Here is a 21,210-nt window from a genome sequence, read left to right as displayed (position 1 = left end):
CTTAGTCCCCTTTCCGCAGGACAGACTGCACGCCTAGGCAATACAGGATACCTCGCTGGCTGAAAGAAAGCCCTGCCGAGACACTCGCCTTCCCTTCCCGGAGCTGAAGTGCCTCGTTTCCCCAATTCTCCTGAGCGTGCTTAGCTTTACTTTACTTGATTTGATAAATTGCCTTTCTGTCAAATAAATCAAAGCAATGTACAATTTAAAACATAATTGTAATAAATTACAAAACAAAAGAGTAAAAAAAAAACCCCCAGAGGTTATAAAATTAAATAAATAAAAACCAAATATTATTACAATAAATAAAATAATAGTAGTCTAGAATGGCAAATGTAATAAAAGAACAAAAATCAAACGCTCCAATGGACAGGCAACTTGAGCCACCATCTCCTGCGCTGCAGCTTTCTGACATGAGCCACAAGGCCAGCCCACATCCTTTTCTTCACAAATATTTTTAAACTGGCAAAAGACTGCAGAATGTGTTAATTTTGCCTCTTTTCCACATTTCGCATAGAAACGTTTCTATTTAAAACCTATGACATGTTTTGCAGACCTGTGAATTTTGCAGACTTGTTTTGAAAATGTTTGCAGAACAAGAAGGGTTTTTTTTTTTTTTTGTAGGTCTCGGCACGTGACTCCAGCAAACCACCTTTTCCAGACTGGGTGGCCTGCAAAGGCAAAAGTGAACAATCCCACCAAGAAGAGGCTTCAAGCCCTCCTTCCCTTGCCCCTCTACATACAGATTTAGAAACAGGCCCTCCTGGCCTTTTTTTTTTTTCCTTTGCACACAGTCTTATTTCTTGTACTGTTAATCACAAGTAGAATAGGGAACAGATAAAGGGGGCTGTTTTATGTTTGTGCTGTGTGGAAATGAAGGTTTCCTGTGCCACGGTACATGGAAGAGTGAAGGGGGGTAGTAGGGAGAGAAGGGAGGAGGGGGGGGGGGAGACGTTAGTCACTCTGGTGTGTTACTTTGTGTGCTGCGATGAGGAAGTTCTCGGCCATGCAGCTTCCTTTCTCTTTTTCTGCAGAGCGTAAAACAGGAAACTGAGTAAAAGAGTGGTGAGAGTGAGTGAATTCACCCAGAGCCAGGGGCCGTGCAGCACCTGCCCAGTCACGGCCCCTCCGCTTCCCGACCCCCACTGCTTCCAACCATGGTTCATTGCTGGTACCACAGGAACATCACCCGCTCCAAAGCCGAGGACCTGCTCTCCAAGGCTGGCAAGGATGGCAGCTTCCTGGTGCGGGACAGCGAGTCCATCTCTCGGGCATATGCCCTGTGTGTGCTGTAAGTACCTTTCTGATAGTAAAGCTTTGATCTCCTCTGTATAGATAGATAATCGCACAGTGCATACATTAACTGTAACAACATGCTGATACCTGCAGCTGACAGAATTGTGAAACTAAGAGGAGAGAGACAAACGGTGGAAGTCCTAAAGGAATTAATCCTCCATATACACATGAAAATCAGAGCTGAGTGTAAGGTTCTTTGAACATATCAGTTGTGTTGTGCAAACCGCAGACAGTACACGACCTAATACAACAGGAAGGGGCTTAGTGTGATTGGTGGAAGTGGACTTGAAAGATTAATTTAAATTCATGGCGTGTTCAGCATGGAATTATGTACTCAGAACAGGGCACAATTGAATGCATTTATTTAAATCGCCCTGACTGACACTATTGCGTGTCCCTGCAATTTCACCACTCTCCTGTCTCAGGGTGGCAAATACTTCTGTAGTATGATGTTCTCATCCTGCCTCAAAAGAGCTGTGCGGTCCTGTTTCCTCTGCGTTCTTCTTTAGGGGGAAGCATCACAAGTGACTTGTCTGTCTGTTTGCTGATTTGAATGCAGGGGGAGCACATTGCCTGGCTGGTCTGTCGGTGGAGACTCAGACTGGGAAAATTGTGACTAGACCTGCAAGTTCCAGTCCTCGTTGGGTAATTGTGGGGTCTGCCACTGTCAGGGTGCAGCAGGTGGTGGTCCCTCCCTGAAATGGAAGAGAGAGCAGCTTCTTTGTCTCTCTCTCCCATCCAACCAACAGTTCACCATTAAGTGATGAGCTCTTACAAAATGAAGTCTGTTCCCTCCCAGATCCAATGTCCTGGATACTGAAACTGTAACGTAGAGGGATGGGAGGACAAATAAAGAGTAATGCTAGGGACTGTTTGTAAGAGAAGAAGATGTGCAAACTTCATTAGCACATCCACATCTTCTTGTGAATGCCTTTCAGCGGAAGCAAGTGTGGAAACAGGCAGCAGCTGTTTATATTTATTTCCATGTCATTTATCTTCTACCAGTCTACAGACAGTTCATGGCAGAGTACAACATAATAACAGTTAATCAATAAACATACATCAATAAATACATAAGGAATATGAATTAAAAAGCAACATAATAAAATATACCCTATTAAAGGTAAAATATCATTCAGTTTACCAAATCTGAAAAGGCCTGTTAAAAAAAAAATATAAGAACATAAGACTTGCCATACTGGGTCAGACCAAGGGTCCATCAAGCCCAGTATCCTGTTTCCAACAGTGGCCAATCCAGGTCAGAAGTACCTGGCAAGTACCCAAACAGTAGAAAGATCACAAGCTAGTATTGCTTATTAATTACCGTAATAGCAGTTTATGGATTTAACCTCTAGGAACTTATCCAAACCCAGTAACACTAACTCCTGAAACTACATCCCCTCGCAATGAATTCCAGAGCTTAACTATGCGCTGAGTGAAAAAGAATTTTCTTGGAATCGTTTTAAATGAGCTGCTTGCTAACTTCATGGAGCGCCCCCTGGTCCTTCTATTATCTAGAGAGTAAATAACAGATTTACATTAACTTGTTCAAGTCCTTTCATGATTTTGTAGACTTCTATCTATGACTTTTATTGTTTTACAAAAAATCAAGTAACAGCTCTGGAGTCATAATTCAGGGAGAAGAGAGTTCCACAATGCTAGAGCAACTACAGTGAAAGATCTGTCTCTAGTTTCTGCTAATTGTAAGTGCTTACACGAAGGGACAGTTAAAACATATAAATCCATAGAGCTTAAGGTAGTAGTGGACGTGTATAAATGCAAAGTGCAGAGTGCTGATGAGCTGGGGCATCACAGTGAAGGTCCTTTTGATGTGGTCTCTGTGCGGAGTTAGCAAGCTGATGTGAATTTGCTATGATCTCCGAGAGGAGATAGCAATCTGCTGTTAAAGCTCAGTAGAGAAAGCTGGGAATTAGCAATCTGTAGTTATTTAGAGTAGTTGTGGGTGGATCCTTGGACCAGTGGCAGGTGACCACGACCTCAGGGGAAATACCGAGAGGGGCCACTGGTCAGGCTCAATGTAGGACACAGACACATACTAGTTCTTTTATTAGACAATATGGTAAACCACCAGAGGTGGCAGTGGTGATCTGGAAACGCCTGGCTGGGCTATAGTCCCTCGGGTATTGGAACAGCGATCCCAGGGTGGCTGAGCTGTAGAGAAACTAAGGGGGTCATTTATCAAAATGCGATAACGGTTTTCGAATGCGTTAAGGGCTTATCGCATGCGATAGCACCATATTGTATGGTGCTATGCAAATTCAGAAAATAGGAGGAGTTAGGGGCGAAGAGTGGGCTGGGTTAGCCTGTCTGCGAAGAGCTATCGCACAGTCGTTACACTGATTTTAACTACACCTCTTTGAATTGCGTTAGGCTGTGTGATAGCTGCCGTGACCGTGTGGTAAGGTTTCATTGCCCTTTGCGATGTCTCCCGTAAGGCCTATTTCAGGTGAATTGAAGGAGAGAGAAAGAGAGAGACACTGGCCATAATGTCATGGCCCATAGGTAGGTATTTCTATCCCTATGGTAGGCCCACCTAGTAACTCGAGGTGGGGTTTAGGTAAGAGTGTAGGGGGTTAGGGGCCACTTTGACATTCTACGTGACACCTACGAACAGAACAGTGGTCTCTTGTGAAGATTTGATGACCTTTGGAGTGAGGAAACTCACTCCAAGATGAGATTTGGCCAAGGTTCTCTCAACCTAGCTTACATCAAGCTAGGTTGAGAGAACCTTGGTCAAATCTCATCTTGGAGTGAGTTTCCTTACTCCAAAGGTCATCAAATCTTCACAAGAGACCACTGTTCTGTTCGTAGGTGTCACGTAGAATGTCAAAGTGGCCCCTAACCCCCTACACTCTTACCTAAACCCCACCTCGAGTTACTAGGTGGGCGTACTATAGGGATACAAATACCTACCTATGGGCCATGACATTATGGCCAGTCTCTCTCTTTCTCTCTCTCCCCCTCCCTCCTCCTCCTCCTCCTCCTCCCTGTGTGTCTAGGACCATTAACAATGGGCCCCTGGTGGTTGAATGAAGGAAATACAACAGGTCTGGCACTTATCACAGAATCTGAAAATGGTATCGCAATTTGCACTAACTTAGCTCTTCACACAGGTAATTAGCGCAAATTGCGATAAATGCTATATTAGCATAAAACACACCCCTTTTGCTATCACATGCGGTACTTACCGCATTTTGATAAATCCAGGCCTAAGACAGTGAGTAGGCAGTATATGCAGAGTTCTGGAACAAGTCCTTGATGGTAATACACACAATAGTCTCTTAAGGCAGCATAGGAGTTGGTAAACATTAGGCCCTCGAGGAGCGAGTACCTGGATCCAGGGAAAGTTCTGAGAGATAGAGGGAAACTCACAATGTTGTAAGCAGCGATGACTTCTTAGCAGAAGTGGTATTCAGGAGCAAGTCCGGGACGTGGGCCCTCGAGGAGCGAGTACCGGTTCCGGACTGCGACCTGCAAAGAAAAAGAGAGAGCGAGGACCCAAGGAGCGGGTACCTCTAGTGAAGTCCAAGGAGGCAGAGTAGCTAGGGTCGCGGAGAGTGAATCCCATCCGCAGCGACCAAGAGGAAGCGAACCCCTTGCTAACTCGTCTTGTTAGCGAAAACTGAGACCTTAAATATCTGGAGCTGGTGACATCATCTCAGGGGGTCGCCCGAGGTTCGCGCCAACACTAGTACATCAGTCGGGCCGCACGTGCATGCCCTAGGTATCTGGTCAACATGGCGGCTTGCAGCGTCGAGCCGGTCCGGGAACACCGGAGGAGGACAGCTTGGAGACGCCACAGCAGCTAGCCTTCCATCAACCTCCAAAGGGAGTCACCAACAAGGTAAGGTGGGCGGAGCAGAGACGTCAGACAGCAACGGACACAACACCTTTAAATGTCAAAGTAGTAATCTTAAAGCAAATCCTGCATAAAATAGGCAGCCAATGTAAGGCTTGCAATATGGGCCATATTTTAAAAAGGTTACACACACCAGGCCTATTTTTAAAAGGCCAGGCGACGCGCGTAAAGCCCCAGGACGCATGTAAGTCCTGGAGCTTGCAAAAAGGGGCGGGGAGTGAGCGGGGTGGTCAGGGGCGGAGCCAGCACTTCCCGGCACAGCGGCCATTTGCTGCTGTGCTGAGGATCGCACGCCGGCAGTTGGCTGGCTCTCACAACTTGCGCCTGCCCAGAGGCAGGCGCAAAAGGTAAAATAAAGGTCGGGGGAGGGAAGGACAGGCTAGGGGGAACGGTGGAAGGCAGCGCGGCTCGGTGTGCACAATTGTGCACCCCCTTGTGTGCGCCGACCCCTGATTTTATAACTTGTGCGTGCCTGCGCACGCAAGTTATAAAATCAGGTGTACATGTGTGCACGCAGAGTAGCGTGCACACATGTATGCCCACGAACACCCTTTTAAAATCTACCCCAATCTGCATATGGGATCATATTGCAGTTCTTTTGATATTAGCCAAGCTGCAGCATTCTGAACTAATTGTAGAACATTGTCACGCTTCACCTCTGAGGTCCTTGCAGAATGGGCATTCCAGCGTCAAATTTCTGGCTAAATTAGCACACTTGGTTCTGGAAGTCCCAGATGCACTTCTGGTATCCTTTGCCTTCTAGGCCGTGCACTCTTTATGCTTCCTTGAGTGTCCAAGTGATCTGGCCTTTCACCGAGGAACTGCGTGACTTAATGCCCCATCAAGTTCCCCCAGATATAAATATAGAAGAACAGTTCAATGATAGTTCATGTTAGTCTATTAATCCAATTCTCAATTGTAGTCTCTAGTGTTAGAAAAAAAACTCCCCTTGGAACAGACTTCTGTCACCAGACCTTCTCAGCCTAAATCACCGCCCTGCTGGGGAGTTTGCACAACCCTCCCCTACTCCCCTCCAGTTGTGCCACAGGAAGCTGTCTTCCCTTACCAAACATACAGAAAACACCTTGTACCAGCGCTAAGGAAAAACACCTTCTTTCTTAGCTTTAAGTCCTCCCTTCCCTTATCAAAGTCACTCACTCTGGTTCCATGTTTGATAAGGAGGATTCCTCTGTTAACAGCTCCATGTCCATCTCCTCCTCTGTCTCAGAAGACCTGCTCTTTTCATACTCCTTCCCCAACTCAGGCACGCTCTCTTCATCGACCAGCATTGATTCAGCTGAATCTGATTCCCAAGTACTCGATTCAGCTGCTGACTCCACCTCCTCCTGGTCCCATGGTTCTCTTAGCTGCCTAAGGAACATGGGAGTTGTAGTTTTTATCCTGTCCTATACCGCCCCCTGCTATCCAAGCTGCATCACATTCGTGTGATTTTTCTTCAGGCCTTCTCTTCTGTGCTCCCTGCGGGATGCAGGGCACAGTTATTTTGTCTCTTTCGGCGGGAGAGCGGGCTGGTGCCCCTCTCCCGGGCACTTTCGTACGGTCTGAAATAGGCCCCCTGCTATCCAAGCTGCATCACATTCGTGTGATTTTTCTTCAGGCCTTCTCTTCTGTGCTCCCTGCGGGATGCAGGGCACAGTTATTTTGTCTCTTTCGGCGGGAGAGCGGGCTGGTGCCCCTCTCCCAGGCACTTTCGTACGGTCTGAAATAGGCCCCCTGCTATCCAACCCTGAGGTTGCTTTTCCTCTTTTTTTTATATATCTGCTTTTTCTGCCTCCAGGCAGGTTGTACTTCATTACAACATGCAATAATGTAGCCAGAAGACCCACATAAAGAGTGTTACGGTAGTCTAAATGAGAGAGAATAGCCTTCATGATGGTCTGAAAATCACCAGCAGCAAAGAAACATTCAGTGCGCAGGACCAATTTTAACTTATTATCAGGCCGATACAGTACAGTGCGCTGTTAACCTGCCCTTGGACGTGCGTTTTCCCTTACCCCTTATTCAGTAAGGGGAGGAAAACGCGCGTCCAACCCGCGGTACCTAATAGAGCCCTCAACATGCAAATGCATGTTGATGGCCCTATTAGGTATGCGCGCGGGATACAGAAAGAAAAATGTGCAGCCAAACCGCACATTTTACTTTAAGAAATTAGCGCCCACCCAAAGGTAGGCGCTAGTTTCTGCCGGCACTGGGAAAGTGCACAGAAAAGCAGTAAAAACTGCTTTCTGTGCACTCTCCAACTTAATACCATGGCGATATTAAGTCAGAGGTCCCGAAGAGTAAAAAAAGTTAAAAAAATTTTTTAAATGGGCCAGCGGCTGTTGGGCCGAAAACCGGACGCCCAATTTTGCCGGTGTCTGGTTTCCGAGCCCATGGCTGTCAGCGGGCTCGAGAACCGACGCCGGCAAAATTGAGCGTCGGCTGTCAAACCCGCTGACAGCTGCTGATCCGGGCTAAAAGGATGCGCTAGGGACACTCTAGTGTCCCTAGCGCCTCCTTTTGCCCGTTTCTACCGCACCACCTAATTTAAGTACTGAATCGTGCACACCGGCGAGTGGCCGGTGCGAGCGCCGGGAGAGTGGGCATTCGTCCGCTCTCCCGCGGACTTTATTGAATCGGCCTGAAAGTGCAAACACGAATGAGAGCAGTGCTTCCTAAAGGGTCCTGATAACCTTATAGCCAATGGTATTTTCAGGATATTCTCAGTAAATATGCATGAAATAAATTTACATACACTAGAGACTAGTATATGCAAATGTATTTTGTGCATATTTCTCATGGATATCCTGAAAACCAACTGACTGTGCAGGGCTGCATTTGCCATTTGGCAGTGGAGGCTCCTGCTAAGGGGCACTGCACCATTGCTGCATCTTAGTGATGCTTTTTTTGGCCTGGTCCCATCTCTCTGCATACCTACTAAGCCTGGTCTGCCTGCACCTACCTCTCATACTGTTTCCCTTACATATCAGGGTTTCTGCAATAGCCTTACACTGGTGTCTAGGGAAGGAGAAGAGGAGAGAAACCTTGAAAGGAAAGAGGGAGAACCTGGAAAATGGAGGAGGGAGGGGGATAACAGGAGCCTGAAAGCCTGTTGGGGAGAAAAGGCACCTGAAGGTTAAGGGTAGAGGAACCTAAAATATAGGAAGGTGGGAGGATGGAGGAGAGGAACCTGAAAAGAGGGAGATGAGGAAAAGAGGAACCACTCTCGCTGACCATGATTCCCCAAAACAGGCAAAAGAAGGCCATTCCCATTAGGAACGGTAGATATGTGCCTAGGGGCACCTGTGCTGCTGATGACATTAGCACAATCGTCATCCTCCTCTCCAGTCCTGCAGATCACATCACTACGCTGCACCATCCTCACCCCACACACACTGGTGATCTTCTCCTCCCATCCTCCCACTGGTATTCAAGGTCCTGTACTTAGGGTTGTGTGAGAATTAAATCATGAGGACAGGTTTGATAAGCCCTGAACTAGAGTTTTCTGACTAAATAACAAACGCGAAAGCACTAAATTGTAATTTTGTGCAGCTGTTATGTTGGTTCATTGGAATATTACTGTAGTGTTTTCTAGCCAGTCAGATTTTTAGGATGACTGTAATGAATATGCATGAGAGAGATCTGCATGCATTGGAGACCCAGCGTATGCAAATCTATCTCCTGCACATTCGTGGTGGCAATCCCGAAAACCCGACTGGCTAGGTGTGCCTCCACAAGAGGGTTGGGAAACAATGCACTATTCTATGCAGCAAGTCCAGGGATATCATCTTGAGAAGGTCTATATCAGGGGTGGGCAATTCCGGTCCTCGAGACCTGCAAACTGGTTGGGTTTTCAGAATATCCCTAATGAATATGCATGAAAATGATTTACATGTAGCTGAGGCAGAGTGCATGCAAATCTCTCTCGTGCATGCAAATCTCTCTCGTGCATATTCATTAGGGATATCCTGAAAACCCGACCGATTTGCGGCCCTCAAGGACTGGAATTGCCCATCCCTGGACTATGCAAGCACACACTATGCAGACACAGATAATGGTGGAGTCAAACATTGAAAACCAGTGGAGAAGGTTGGCGGGAAAGGACTTTCATATATAGATCTTCATTTAGCGATAGTTGTGGGAAAGGAAATACAATATAGGTAAAAAAAAAAAGTTGAATGGGGTTTTGTAACAATTTGTTTGTAGGGATGAAAGCACTTAATGGACCAGTCAACTGAGCTTCCATTGTTCCTCGCTCACAGCGGAGACCTCTGCAAACAGTTTATATAGTCACAACTGACTGAGGATGGATGTTCCAGTCTGCAGGTGTGGGTTATGCTTTAGACTGTAGGCATAATAATTGTGTGTTTAGTCTGCATTGTAAGAGCAGCTTGCAGAACAATTGCAGGGAGACTCTGGATGATTTCTGCACTGTGTTCTAGGAATGATGTCAGCTTAAATCTATTGGTCCTTCTTCCCTCCTCATTAAGAGGCTCAGCCTCGACTATGCAGTAGGGGTGTGCATTCGGATTGACCGCATTAGTAAAACGCAACTCATATTTTTTTTTTACTTAAAAAATTGATTCGACATAAACGATCGGATTTCCCACATATCGAACATAGATATGTTCGATATGTGGGAAATCGCGATTGTTGAGCCAAAATAAAAATATAAACCCCCTCACCCTCCTTAATCCCCCCCCCCGACTTACCACAACTCCCTGGTGATGGAGCGAGGAGTGAGGACGCCATTTCTGCAATCCTTGGCGAGAAGCATGTGACGTCGGCGGCACGTCGAGTGACGCCGGCGTCACGTGATTCCCGGCTCGTTCGCGCCGGACGGCTCGTTCGGCCCAAAAAGAACTTTTGGCCAGCTTGGGGGGGTCAGGAGGCCCCCCCAAGCTGGCCAAAAGTTCTTTTTGGGCCGAACGAGCCGTCCGGTGTGAACGAGCCGGGAATCACGTGGCGCCGCGTCACTCAGACGCGACGTCACGTGATTCCCGGCAAGTTCGCGCCGGACGGCTCGTTCGGCCCAAAAAGAACTTTTGGCCAGCTTGAGGGGGTCAGGAGGCCCCCCCAAGCTGGCCAAAAGTTCTTTTTGGGCCGAACGAACCGTCCGGCGAGAACTTGCCGGGAATCACGTGACGTCGGCGTCACGTGATTCCCGGCTCCTTCGCGCCGGACGGCTCGTTCGGCCCAAAAAGAACTTTTGGCCAGCTTGGGGGGGTCAGGAGGCCCCCCCAAGCTGGCCAAAAGTTCTTTTTGGGCCGAACGAGCCGTCCGGCGCGAACTCGCCAGGAATCACGTGACGCCGCGTCACTCGACGTGCCACCGACGTCACATGCTTCTCGCCAAGGATTGCAGAAATGACGTCCTCACTCCTCGCTCGATCACCAGGGAGTTGTGGTAAGTCTGGGGGGGGATTAAGGAGGGTGAGGGGGTTTAAATTTTTTTTTTGCACATATGTACATATACCCAACTCATTGGATTTTTTTTATGTCCATATTGGCCGCAAGTGGGACCCCCTTTCGGACATAAAAAATATGAACATAAAATTTTGCTCTGCACATCCCTACTATGCAGTACCATCATGTTAGAAGAAGCACCGTGCCTGCTGTTGCTGTGAAGCACTTGTGGAGCTTCCTACCTGGGAGACAGGGATGTGAGGGACATGATGTTTCCTTTAGATACATCTTTTATTCCCGGAAATTATATAACCTTTTAGAAGAGTATTTTTTTTAACTTTATATTTGCATTTTAAATTTACACCTTTTATGTAGAATTTTTTTCCTCTTATGATCTAATTTATGTATTTATTTCACAGATTTATAGCCCGCTCAATCCTATGTACTAGGCAGTTCACAATTATACATATATAATAACAGAGAACATGAATGTAATCACAATGGATACATGGTAAAAAAAAAAAAATAGAGAATAAAACAGAAAACATCACATTAAATACAAATATTGAATAAAAACAAAAACAATGAAAATGATTCACTTAAAAACAGAATTGAACGTGAATGAGAAAGTTTAAACACTAAACACTGCTGTGTTCAATGCTTGCTGAAAATAGAGAGCTTTGACATGCTTCCTGAAAGTATGGCAACATTGAATCTTACGGATATTATCTAGAAGGCTGTTTCATAGGACTGGACTGGGGACATAAAAGGTACGGTCCCTGGTCTCAACTAGGCGGACTTGACATAAGATAGGAACTTCAAAAAAAATGTTGACTTCATGATCTCAAATTATGTTGTGGCTTATAAATTTTCAACAAAGAGCTAACACAGACTGGTGTGTCGCTATATAGGGCTTGATGGAGTAAGGTGACGATTTTGAATTGGATTCTCCTTTTTAATAGGGAGCTAGTGTTACGAATAAAGTGCAGGAGAGAGATGATCACATAATCTGGTTCTAGTTATTAGTCTGGCTGCTGCGTTTTGAACAGCTTATAAGCATTTCAGCATGTTCACTGATGTTCCAATTTACAGTGCATTACAGTTGTCTAATTTTGACACCACTAGCGATTGTATGATGGCACGAAAATCAGCCAAAGTCAGAAATGGTTTTAGGGCACGTAAAGCTTTGAATTTCGAAAAACCACCGGTGGCTACAGCTCTTACCTGTGCTTTTAAAGACAAATGTGTTTCCAATAGTACCCCTAGATCCCTAAGAACGGGAGATTTTAATGGTCCAGTCACTGAAAGTAAAAGATGTTGGAGCCGTATCCGAATGACATCTGCTCAAAAGGATGACATTGGTTTTTGAGACATTAAGCACTAACTTATTGATATGCAATCATTCTTGAATAGATTTCAAGTTTTTAACCATTTCCAGAGCACTGGTAACTGTGTTGATTATAGGGACAAAAAATTGTATATCGTCAGCAAAAATTCTGTAGCCTACCTCTTTATTGGCAAGCAGACTAAAGATTGGCCAAAGATAAACATTAAGTTCACAGTTCTAAATAGCTTGCTAACTGAATTACCTGCTACTTAAATATTTTTGTAATAATATGCTTTTCTGGCTTTTTCAGTACAGTCTCGATAGATTTTAAAATGATCTAAATAATCTTGCTTATCTGAGGGAGTTTGAGATTATCATCATCATCTTTCAGCTTTTCTTAAATCTTTTTTTGTTTGCCTGCTACTCTCATTATACAAGGAGCAACATGTGTCCATGTTGGTTGAATTAATTTTAGGGGAGCAAATTGATTAATAGATTGTGTCACTACTTTATACTAGTGAGTAACTAAACTGGTCGAGTTACTCAGTGAGGGAATTTCAAGGTTAGATTTTAGTGATTCTTTTAGTAAATCAGAATCAGTGTGACCATGGGCCATATATGGAGCTTTAACATTAGACTGAATTTCTTAGTTGGAAAGTTCAAACATAAATTAATTAACTGATAGCCAGACCACAAAACTATAGTCACATTTTCTTCAGGGTCACCATAAGATCTGAATTGATCACTCCAGAAAAATTAAATCTAAGGTATGGCCATGCTCATGTGTTGGCTGATGAATGATTTGCTCCAAAACTAAAGCTGACATAGAAGACAGAAAATCTTGACAACTAGCATTCATGCTCTCAAGTTTTTACAGGGGAGGAAAGAAAAAATCTTTCAAGGCCCTTAGGGTTTCCCTACAGGTTTTCTGCACTAGTCCAGTAAAAGAAACACACACACAAGGTGGTTGTTAAAAAACAAAACAAAGCTTTTACTGAAAACTTAATTGCAGGGGTAAATTACAAGTATTACACTGTTGCTTAGTGCACATGAATACAATGAAATACAGTTTGAAAAGAAAAAGCACGGATACAGTAGACAGAAAATCTATGCACCATGGCCATAGGAACTCTTCCTGGGCACGTTCTCGACTGCAAACTGGATGCAGACTCCTTCCCAGCAGGAAACTGGAACTTCTGCTGATATTCCTCAGAAATTCCTCTACTGCTGCTTCCCTTTAGGCAGCAGCTCTGTGGGACCTTCTGCTTGCAAGGCAGTCTTTTCTCTGGTGTTTATCCAAACACTAAAGGCTTCTCATTTGACAAAGCAGAAGTAATGAAACTAACTCCCCGCTTCCTTGAGGCTTCTTCTCTAGTTCTCTGAACTATCTTAGGAATCTACTCTTGGATCCCAACACAAGATCTTCCTGGTCCCTAGGATCCATCGGATACCCTGTCTGAACAGGAGACAAGAAAGGTGATATTCTCCCTAGGGCAGACAACCGCTGAAGACTCTAGATCCAAGAGGGCCAATGAGTTTTGTTAAAACACAGAGAAAATACACCTCCCACTGGGGAGCGTGAAAGATACACACCAACTTCCTACAGCTTCATCTGTGGAGACACTGAAGTCACTAGTAAAGGACAATGGTCACACCCTTATAACTGAGCAACCCATCAAGTGGAAAAATTACCTGGATATGTTTTCTTGGATATTCGATGGAACATATCTCGAAAGTGTTCCACTGAATATACCCAGATATGGTTACCCAAGAAACTTTATAACAGATATCTTTCCAACCCAAACTTACCCACCTAACTTTGGGTAGTGCTGAATATCAGTGCTGCCCAGACAAAGTGAAACTGCACCTTGAGAATATCCCTAGCACTGACTTTGTGTATCCGCACACAGGGGCAGATTTTCAAAGGGGTACGTGCGTAAGATACGTGCGTAACCCCCGAAAAGCTGCCCCTTCCACATCCTGCGCGCGCCGAGCCTATGTTGCATAGGCTCGGCAGCGCGCGCTAGTCCCGGGGCTTTCCTGGGGGGGCGTGTCGCAGCTGGCTCGTCATTGGGGGGCATTCCGGGGGGCGTGGCCGCAGCCTCCGGACCAGCCCCCGGACCGGAACATGACACGCCGGCAGCCAGCCCGCGCAAGTTACGCCTGTCTTGGGCAGGCATAACTTTTGAAATAAAGGGGGGGGGGGAATTAGGGCCGAGGGGCAGGTTAGTTAGGGGACGGAAAGGGAAGGTGGGGGGCACCGGAAAGAAAGTTCCTTCCGAGGTCGCTCCGATTCCGGAGCAGCCTCGGAGGGAATGGAGGCGGGCTGCGCGGCTTGGCGCGCGCAGCCTGCCGATTTTGCAGAGCCTTGCGCGCGCCGACGACGGATTTTAAAAGATAGGCGTGGCTACACGCCTATCTATTAAAATCCGGTGTATTCTTGTTTGCGCCGGGTGCGCGAACAAAAGTACGCGCTCGCGTACTTTTAAAAAATCTGCCCCACAAAGTTTAGCTTGAGACTCTGATGGAAAATATTGAAGTTTTGTCCTGGCAACCCCAAAATTACCCATATAAACCCTTTTAATCCAGGAGATTAACTGAAGAAGTGAATCCTTTAGCCTTATAGACCACATGGCAAATTAGGGAGGTCAGCAACAGTGTGCTGCTGTGGAAGCACAGCTCTAAGGCATCCTATTCTCAGCACTGGGCTTTTCTTTTAGTTGCAAAACGGCTGCTTTCTGACACTGTGTAACTGGATGAATCACATTGTTGGGCAGTCAAGTGTTTTTTCTGATGCAATTTACAATATCTCACTACTGGTGTACAGATGGCAATACTGCAGAGTGCAACAGAGTAAGGCAAGCAATTCTCACTTCTTGTTTCATTTCATTTTACCACTGCTGTTTCACCTCGCTGTACCATTTTCAGATTAATTTTAAAACTTACTTGTGCTGCTGTCCAGATAAAACAAATATCTGAACATTTCTTTTTTTTCTGTCATGTTTCATTGTCAACATGAAATAAGTTTTAAAAATGTTAAAAACAATCCTTCTTCCATGCTAAATGCATTTTGCATAAACCTACTGAATGTGGGGTGCTACCAGACTGATTACTGTCAGAAACCTGCATCAACAGCACTAACATATGACCCTGTGCTAAAAATTCAATGTAGTGCAATACCAGCACTTGAAATGGCCTGTTGGAATGAACTAGTTCCTGTACTTTCAGTACATCAGTGAAATGTTCACTGAGGTTACTAGCTGGAGAGCATTACCCTGGTGTAGCAGGATAGCAAGGACCTGCTTTCCAGATGATGTATTATCCTCTCACATGAGGATGAGTCTCCAAGGGTTTGCGCCCAGAAGAGAAGGGTTAGGTCGGCCTTCATAGTTAATGATTTGATTATTAGGAATTAGATAGCTGGATAGCTGATGGAGATCGGTAGCGTGCCTATCTAGTGTGAAGGTGGCGGATCTCATGCGTCACCTTGATAGGATTTTAGAGCTGGCTTTTTACTACATTTGGGCACCAATAATATAGGAAGGTGTGGGAGGGAGATTCTGGAAGCCAAATTTAAACTCTTAGATACAAAAGTGAAATCCAAAAATTCCAGGATAGCATTCTCTGAAATGCTCCCTGTCACATGTGTAGGACTCCAGAGGCAGGCCGAGCTCTAGGATCTCAATGCATGGAAGAGGGCTTTAGTTTTACTGGGAACTGGGCAGCATTTTGGAGAAAGGGGAGCTATTCCAAAAGGATGGGCTCCACCTTAACTAGGGTGGAACCAGGCTGTTTGTGCTAACCTTCAAAAAGGAGATAGAGCAGCTTTTAAACTAGAACATGGGGGAAAGCTGGCAGTTGTTCAGCAGCGCATGGTTTGGAGGAAGGTATCTTAGAAAGATACTAAAATAACAGGGAATCCTGACAGAGACGTTCCAATAAAAGCAAAAGTAGTCCATGTGTCTATAAAGTAAAGAACCAGCTGAGTTAGAAAATTCCAAATTAACCCTGCCAATTAATAACATTGTTAATATAAACCAAAAACATACTTTTTTAAAATAACTTTTCTTTTTAATATTTTATTTATTGCTTTGACAATATTACCAAGACAAATCTTGTGCAGAAAACAGTACAATATTGAATTATTCAAAAGAATATTGAAAAGGAAACATTTTTTCATTCTTAGCCCTCAAATAAAAGAGGGCGTTACTCGGGGGGATCCAAGATGGCGAATCTGACTAGATGTGCATGAGGTTTGCTCCACCGGCCTCTGAATTTTTCCTGAGATATGCCCCATACAGCGAGAAAGTGCCGAGCCAAGGAACGTGAGGCTCAAACCGCTTCCTCAGCGTTACCTATTTTGGGTCTGATGGACATTCATGTAATCTGGGAAGCGTTGTGACTGGGAGTTGGTTCGCAGTGGGGTGAGTGGGAGGAAGAAGAAACCGCTGCCCCACAGGAACTTCAAACAACTCTGTTCCCGATCGATCGGAGGCCTCCTGTGAATCCTGCCGAAGTGCGTATTTTGAGTTTCTCCTCCGTGTTGGAAGTGGAAGGAGAAGTGGATGAGCATTTGGGATCCCCGAATAAGAGGGAACATGGAGATTTGCAGTACTCTTTGGGAGAGTCTGGTGGGGAAGGAGACGCTGCGGCTAGCACAAACACTCGGCAGCCTGAAAGGGAAGTATTGCTTATTGCTTTTCCTCCTAAGAAAGAAATGGTGAAACCTGAAATTATTTCTCTTGACATAATTTGGGATGCCATACAGAATGTAAATGATCATCTGTTTCAGCAGTTAAACCCCTTGGTCTCTTACATTAACAATGTGGACTTTCGTTTAAAGAATGTTGAAAAGGTGATTGAAAGAAATAGAACTTTGTCTTTGTCACTGGAAGGAGAATTAAAAGAATCATTGAATCTTTAAAAGAGAATTAAAAGAATCAAAATATCCTTAAAGAAAATCAATTATTGTTAAACCGGATGGAACATCTAGAGAACCAAGTTAGAGGGAAGAACCTTAGATTCATAAATTTCCCAAAAGATCCATTGGTAACCCCTTGTGATATGTGGATAAAATATCTGACTCAAGTATTAAAAATTCCTGAACAAACTCTCCCTCCGATGTCAAGGGTATATTATATACCACCTTATAAGAAGAACTCTGATATTAAAAAGGGTTTTCAGGTTCTTATGCCTACAACTAGATATTACAAATATTCTAGAGTCAACTAGATATTACAAATATTCTAGAGTCAATGCAAAAAGATCAAGTTAAACCGGCTATGCTGATTGCTTCATTTCTATTGGATTCAGGTAGAGAGTGGATACTTCGCAAGTTTTTTTGTTATCGTTCTGAGATGTTTTGGGGTTTACAAGTTGGTGCATTTCCTGACCTGGCGAGGTCTACTCAACAGAGAAGGAAGCAATTTCTTCAATTAAGGCCTCAAGTGTTACTTCTGAGTGCTTTATTTTTGTTGAAATATCCCTATAAATGTGTAATTAAATTTCATAATAATACATATATTTTCTTCTCTCCACAACAGTTAACTGTTTTTTGAAAGAGAAAGTGCCAACAATCTCTACTTCCCCTCTCTCAGTCGTTGAGCGAGTGCATATATGTTTGCAGTTAGATACGATCATATTATAATGGCTTCCTGTAGTCAGATCTTTTTTTTTCCTTTTTAAGATAAATATTTCTTCGGATTGTGTCTGTATCCCCCCCTTTTGAGGACTTAAAATGCAGAATATTTTGTGGTTAATACTGTATATTCCTATGTTGAATGTAGGGTGTTTCCTTATTTCTGCTTTCTATTTCAAGTTTATTTCTTGAATTTGCATTGAAAATACATAAATAAAAAATAAAAAAATTTTTAAAAAGGGGGCATTACTCAAAATACAGAAGAAATTTAAAATAAAGAAAAAAAGAAGGCCTAAGATTGGCATAAACTCAGCAAGTGTTATGCTCAGGTTTGTGAACCCTTGGGCCAACGGGAGGATGGAATACCTTAGGAGGAAGATCCGTAGGTTCTCCCGTCGGGTGGCGAGGCAGGAACAGAAGACGTGACCAGCTGACCCTCGGCACTGGAGACAGAGGCAACTGTGGAGGCAGACGAAGAGTCGTGACGTCGAAGAAAGGAAGTGTGTCTTCACCACTGGAAGTCTGCGGTCCCCCCAGGAGAAGCCCGTAGGGACCCGGACTGCTGGGACTTAGGTGGGCCTTTGAGAGGTCAAGACGTTCGGTGCAAGGGCTGACTGGAGCTTCACCCCTGAAAGCCCGCAGTCCCCCCGGGAGGAGCCTGTAGGGACCTGGGCCACTGGGACTTAGGCGGGCTCTTGGAGACAATGGTCAAGAAGAGGTCCGAGGTCAAGTGCCAGAGGGTCGTTGCTTACCAGTCCGAGGTCACACACCGAGGGATCACCACTTGCCAGTCCGAAGTCACACACCAGAGAATCACCGCTTGCCAATCCGAAGTGAATACCAGGAATCACCGATAGCCAATCCAAAGTCAGGAACCAGGAACACCAATACGAAACAGGAACAAGGATCCAAAGCACAAGAACTCACTGAAGCAAGCAGACCTGACTAACCACAGAAGTTGCCAAGTCAAGGAATGAGCAGAGGAAGCCTCCTTTTATACTTCCTCTGCTCTGGCTCATAGGGAACAGCTGAACCTGGTTAAAGGGATCAGGTCCTTTTAAATCTAATGGGGAGGCGCGGCCTCGCGCCTAAAGATGGCGGCAGCCATCTTGGATTTCCAAGGAGGAGGAAATGCTGCAGGACACCGCGGGGGAGGAGCAGGGCCGGCTCCCCACCCAGCGGCCAGAGTGGGGGCCCGCGCCAAAGCGACGGACATCGGTTCAGGGGTCTCCCCCAGAGTTCCCGCGGTGGGTCGCCGTCACGGGCAAGGTAGGGGGCCGCGCTCGTGGCCTTCCACAAGTGCGGAACACAAAAGCAAGTATAAATTTAAGACATATTTATGAAGAAGATGACATAATAGGGAGTGAAACTGGCAAAACAGTAGATATTTTTTTTTGAGTTACAAAATTAATTAAATGTTGTGGGTCAAAAAAAACATATTTGACCCCCTGCAGCTTAATCACACATTTGCAAGGAAAATTTAACCAAAATAAAGCTCCAATTTGTAACACATCAGGTCTTAGAAGCAAAAATATTTTCCTTCTAAACTGGGTTGCTTTTGCTACATCAGGAAAAACATTTACATGATGATTTAAAAAAGGGGTAACTCGATTATGAAAGAAATATCTCATAACAAGATCATGATCTGAGTCCACAACAAACATAACCAACAAAGCTGAAGTGGTAGTGGACATAGAATACATCAAAAGAAGGTTGACAAGAAGAGTCTGGTCAGGACCCTTCCTGGAAGAAGGTATATAATAAACCTCAGCAATAGGTGGTAAAATGCTCTCCGGTATTTTCAGTATTTCCAAAAAATATCTCCTTAGCATTTGCATAGGAGGTACCATTCTCTGCTTGGGAAAATTAATCAGTCTGATATTTTTAGACCAAATTGCGTTTTCCAAGAGTTCCATTTTAAATTGTAGAGCTGAATGGCCCTTTGTAATAGTGCCAATATTTTCTTTTAATGAAGTTACTTGAGGCTGTAATTCAGTAACTTGAGCTGCTGTTCTCGACAACTCTTGTTGTGTAGCTTGAAGGGATATGTTGAGAAATCAAAAACTGACCTAATTGAGAAGAAAGACCAGCAGTTGCCTCCCATATAGTATCCAAGATAATAATGGAAGGTCTGTGTAATGTAAAGTCTTCCAGAAACTTAGAAGAAATTCCAGGAAACAACTCAGGTTTACGTTGGTCAGAAACTTGAGAAGAAATAGCTGCTCCTGTTTGTGCCAGCAATACACTCTCCAAACTTCCAACTTCCTCCCTCTCGAACTGCAACAAGGTCTTCAAGCAGCCCGGGGCAATCCTGACACTAGTCCTAGGGCACAAATCCACCGCAGCTTCAGAAACAGCCTCACTGCATTGCAGGCAGAGGCCGATCAGGAGGAGAACAGCCATCTGGCGAGAGAGTCCGGGGAGAGCGACACCATTCCTTCATGCGCCGCAACTCCCAAGGACATAACGCTGGATCGCAAAGGCTGAGCAACCTCACCCTCGGTGAATTTGTCAATGAGGCCGGTAACCACTGGCAAGGAAGCCTCTGGGTAGATGTGAGCCTTCCCCTTTTACTTCCCCATCTACTCAGAGGAAATTGAGTTAAAGAGTGGAGAGCCTGATCGGGAGTGAATGCGAGTGACAGCCATCTTGGAACACCCCCTTAAATAGCTCTTTATTTATTAAAGGCACCAAATATGAATCACATGTATATTCAAAGATGCATTACTTATGCAACTAGGCAGAAAATGTCTACAGTGTTAAGATGAACCAAGTATACAAAATCACAAGAAAATAAACTTTCAATGAATAAATGAAATACATTCCAATAACTATTCCTCAAAGTGTCTTCATTGACAATATAGTTGCCATACAGAATCATACATTTCTTACTTATTGTGAAGAGAAAAAGATTAGGGATGTGAATCGTTTTTCAACGATTAAAATTATCGTCCGATAATGTTTATATCGTCTTAAATCATTATAGAACACGATACAATAGAAATTCTAACGATTTATCGTTAAAAATCGTTAAATCGTGTTAGTGCGCACTAACTCGAGTTAGTGCGCACTAACTCCCCGTTAGTGCGCACTAACTCGATTTAGTGCGCACTAACTGAAAATGATACAAATAAACACTTTCCAGGTCACTGAAGGTCAGTTAGGAATGAATATGTGTTCCTATTGGCTGGCTGCCCTCTTATCTATTGATGTTACCAAGGTTACCACTGAGGTGATGGTTGGGGGGATGGGAAATGGAACTGGAAACTAACGAACACCAACAGAAAATGAAACAAAGTGTTCACACTTCCCAGGTCAGTAAAGGTCACTTAGGAATGAATATGTATGTATGTATTCCTATTGGCTGGCTGTGCTCTTATCTATTGATGTTACCAATATGGTTGGGGGGATGTGAAATGGAAACAGTTGGAAGCTTGACAAAAAAAGTAATGTAATGATCAGCACTCACGTGACTAGAACTTGTTTGTTTATTATTTTTGTTAGCAGGCACCTGAAATGCTAGTGCATGTTGAATTTGCCAATCACTGTGCATTTTAGAAAGGTGGTCCTGGCTGGAACTGTACACAGTTCAAATATATGTAATTGATTGTTGGTAAGTGTATTTTTTAAGTAGCCACACTGGCACCAGTATGTTTACTTTTCC

General features: G+C 44.5%; 1 protein-coding gene across 4 annotated transcripts in view; it reads left to right on the top strand.

Annotated features, from left to right (window-relative positions):
• The window catches only part of INPP5D (inositol polyphosphate-5-phosphatase D), a 243,623-nt gene that overhangs the window by 3,822 nt on the left and 218,591 nt on the right, over positions 1 to 21,210 (top strand). For 3 of the 4 annotated variants that reach the window (XM_029616171.1, XM_029616172.1, XM_029616174.1), the window contains exon 1: positions 1,158 to 1,291. In XM_029616171.1, the coding sequence (XP_029472031.1) occupies positions 1,158 to 1,291 (134 nt within the window). Of the gene's footprint in view, positions 1 to 1,034; positions 1,292 to 21,210 lie in introns of those variants that run through there. The other variant, XM_029616170.1, reaches the window with a different exon arrangement.

The sequence above is a fragment of the Rhinatrema bivittatum genome, chromosome 9 (genome assembly GCF_901001135.1).
Source record: "Rhinatrema bivittatum chromosome 9, aRhiBiv1.1, whole genome shotgun sequence".
Taxonomy (NCBI): Eukaryota; Metazoa; Chordata; class Amphibia; order Gymnophiona; family Rhinatrematidae; genus Rhinatrema; species Rhinatrema bivittatum.
This window is presented reverse-complemented; position numbering and strand designations above follow the sequence as displayed.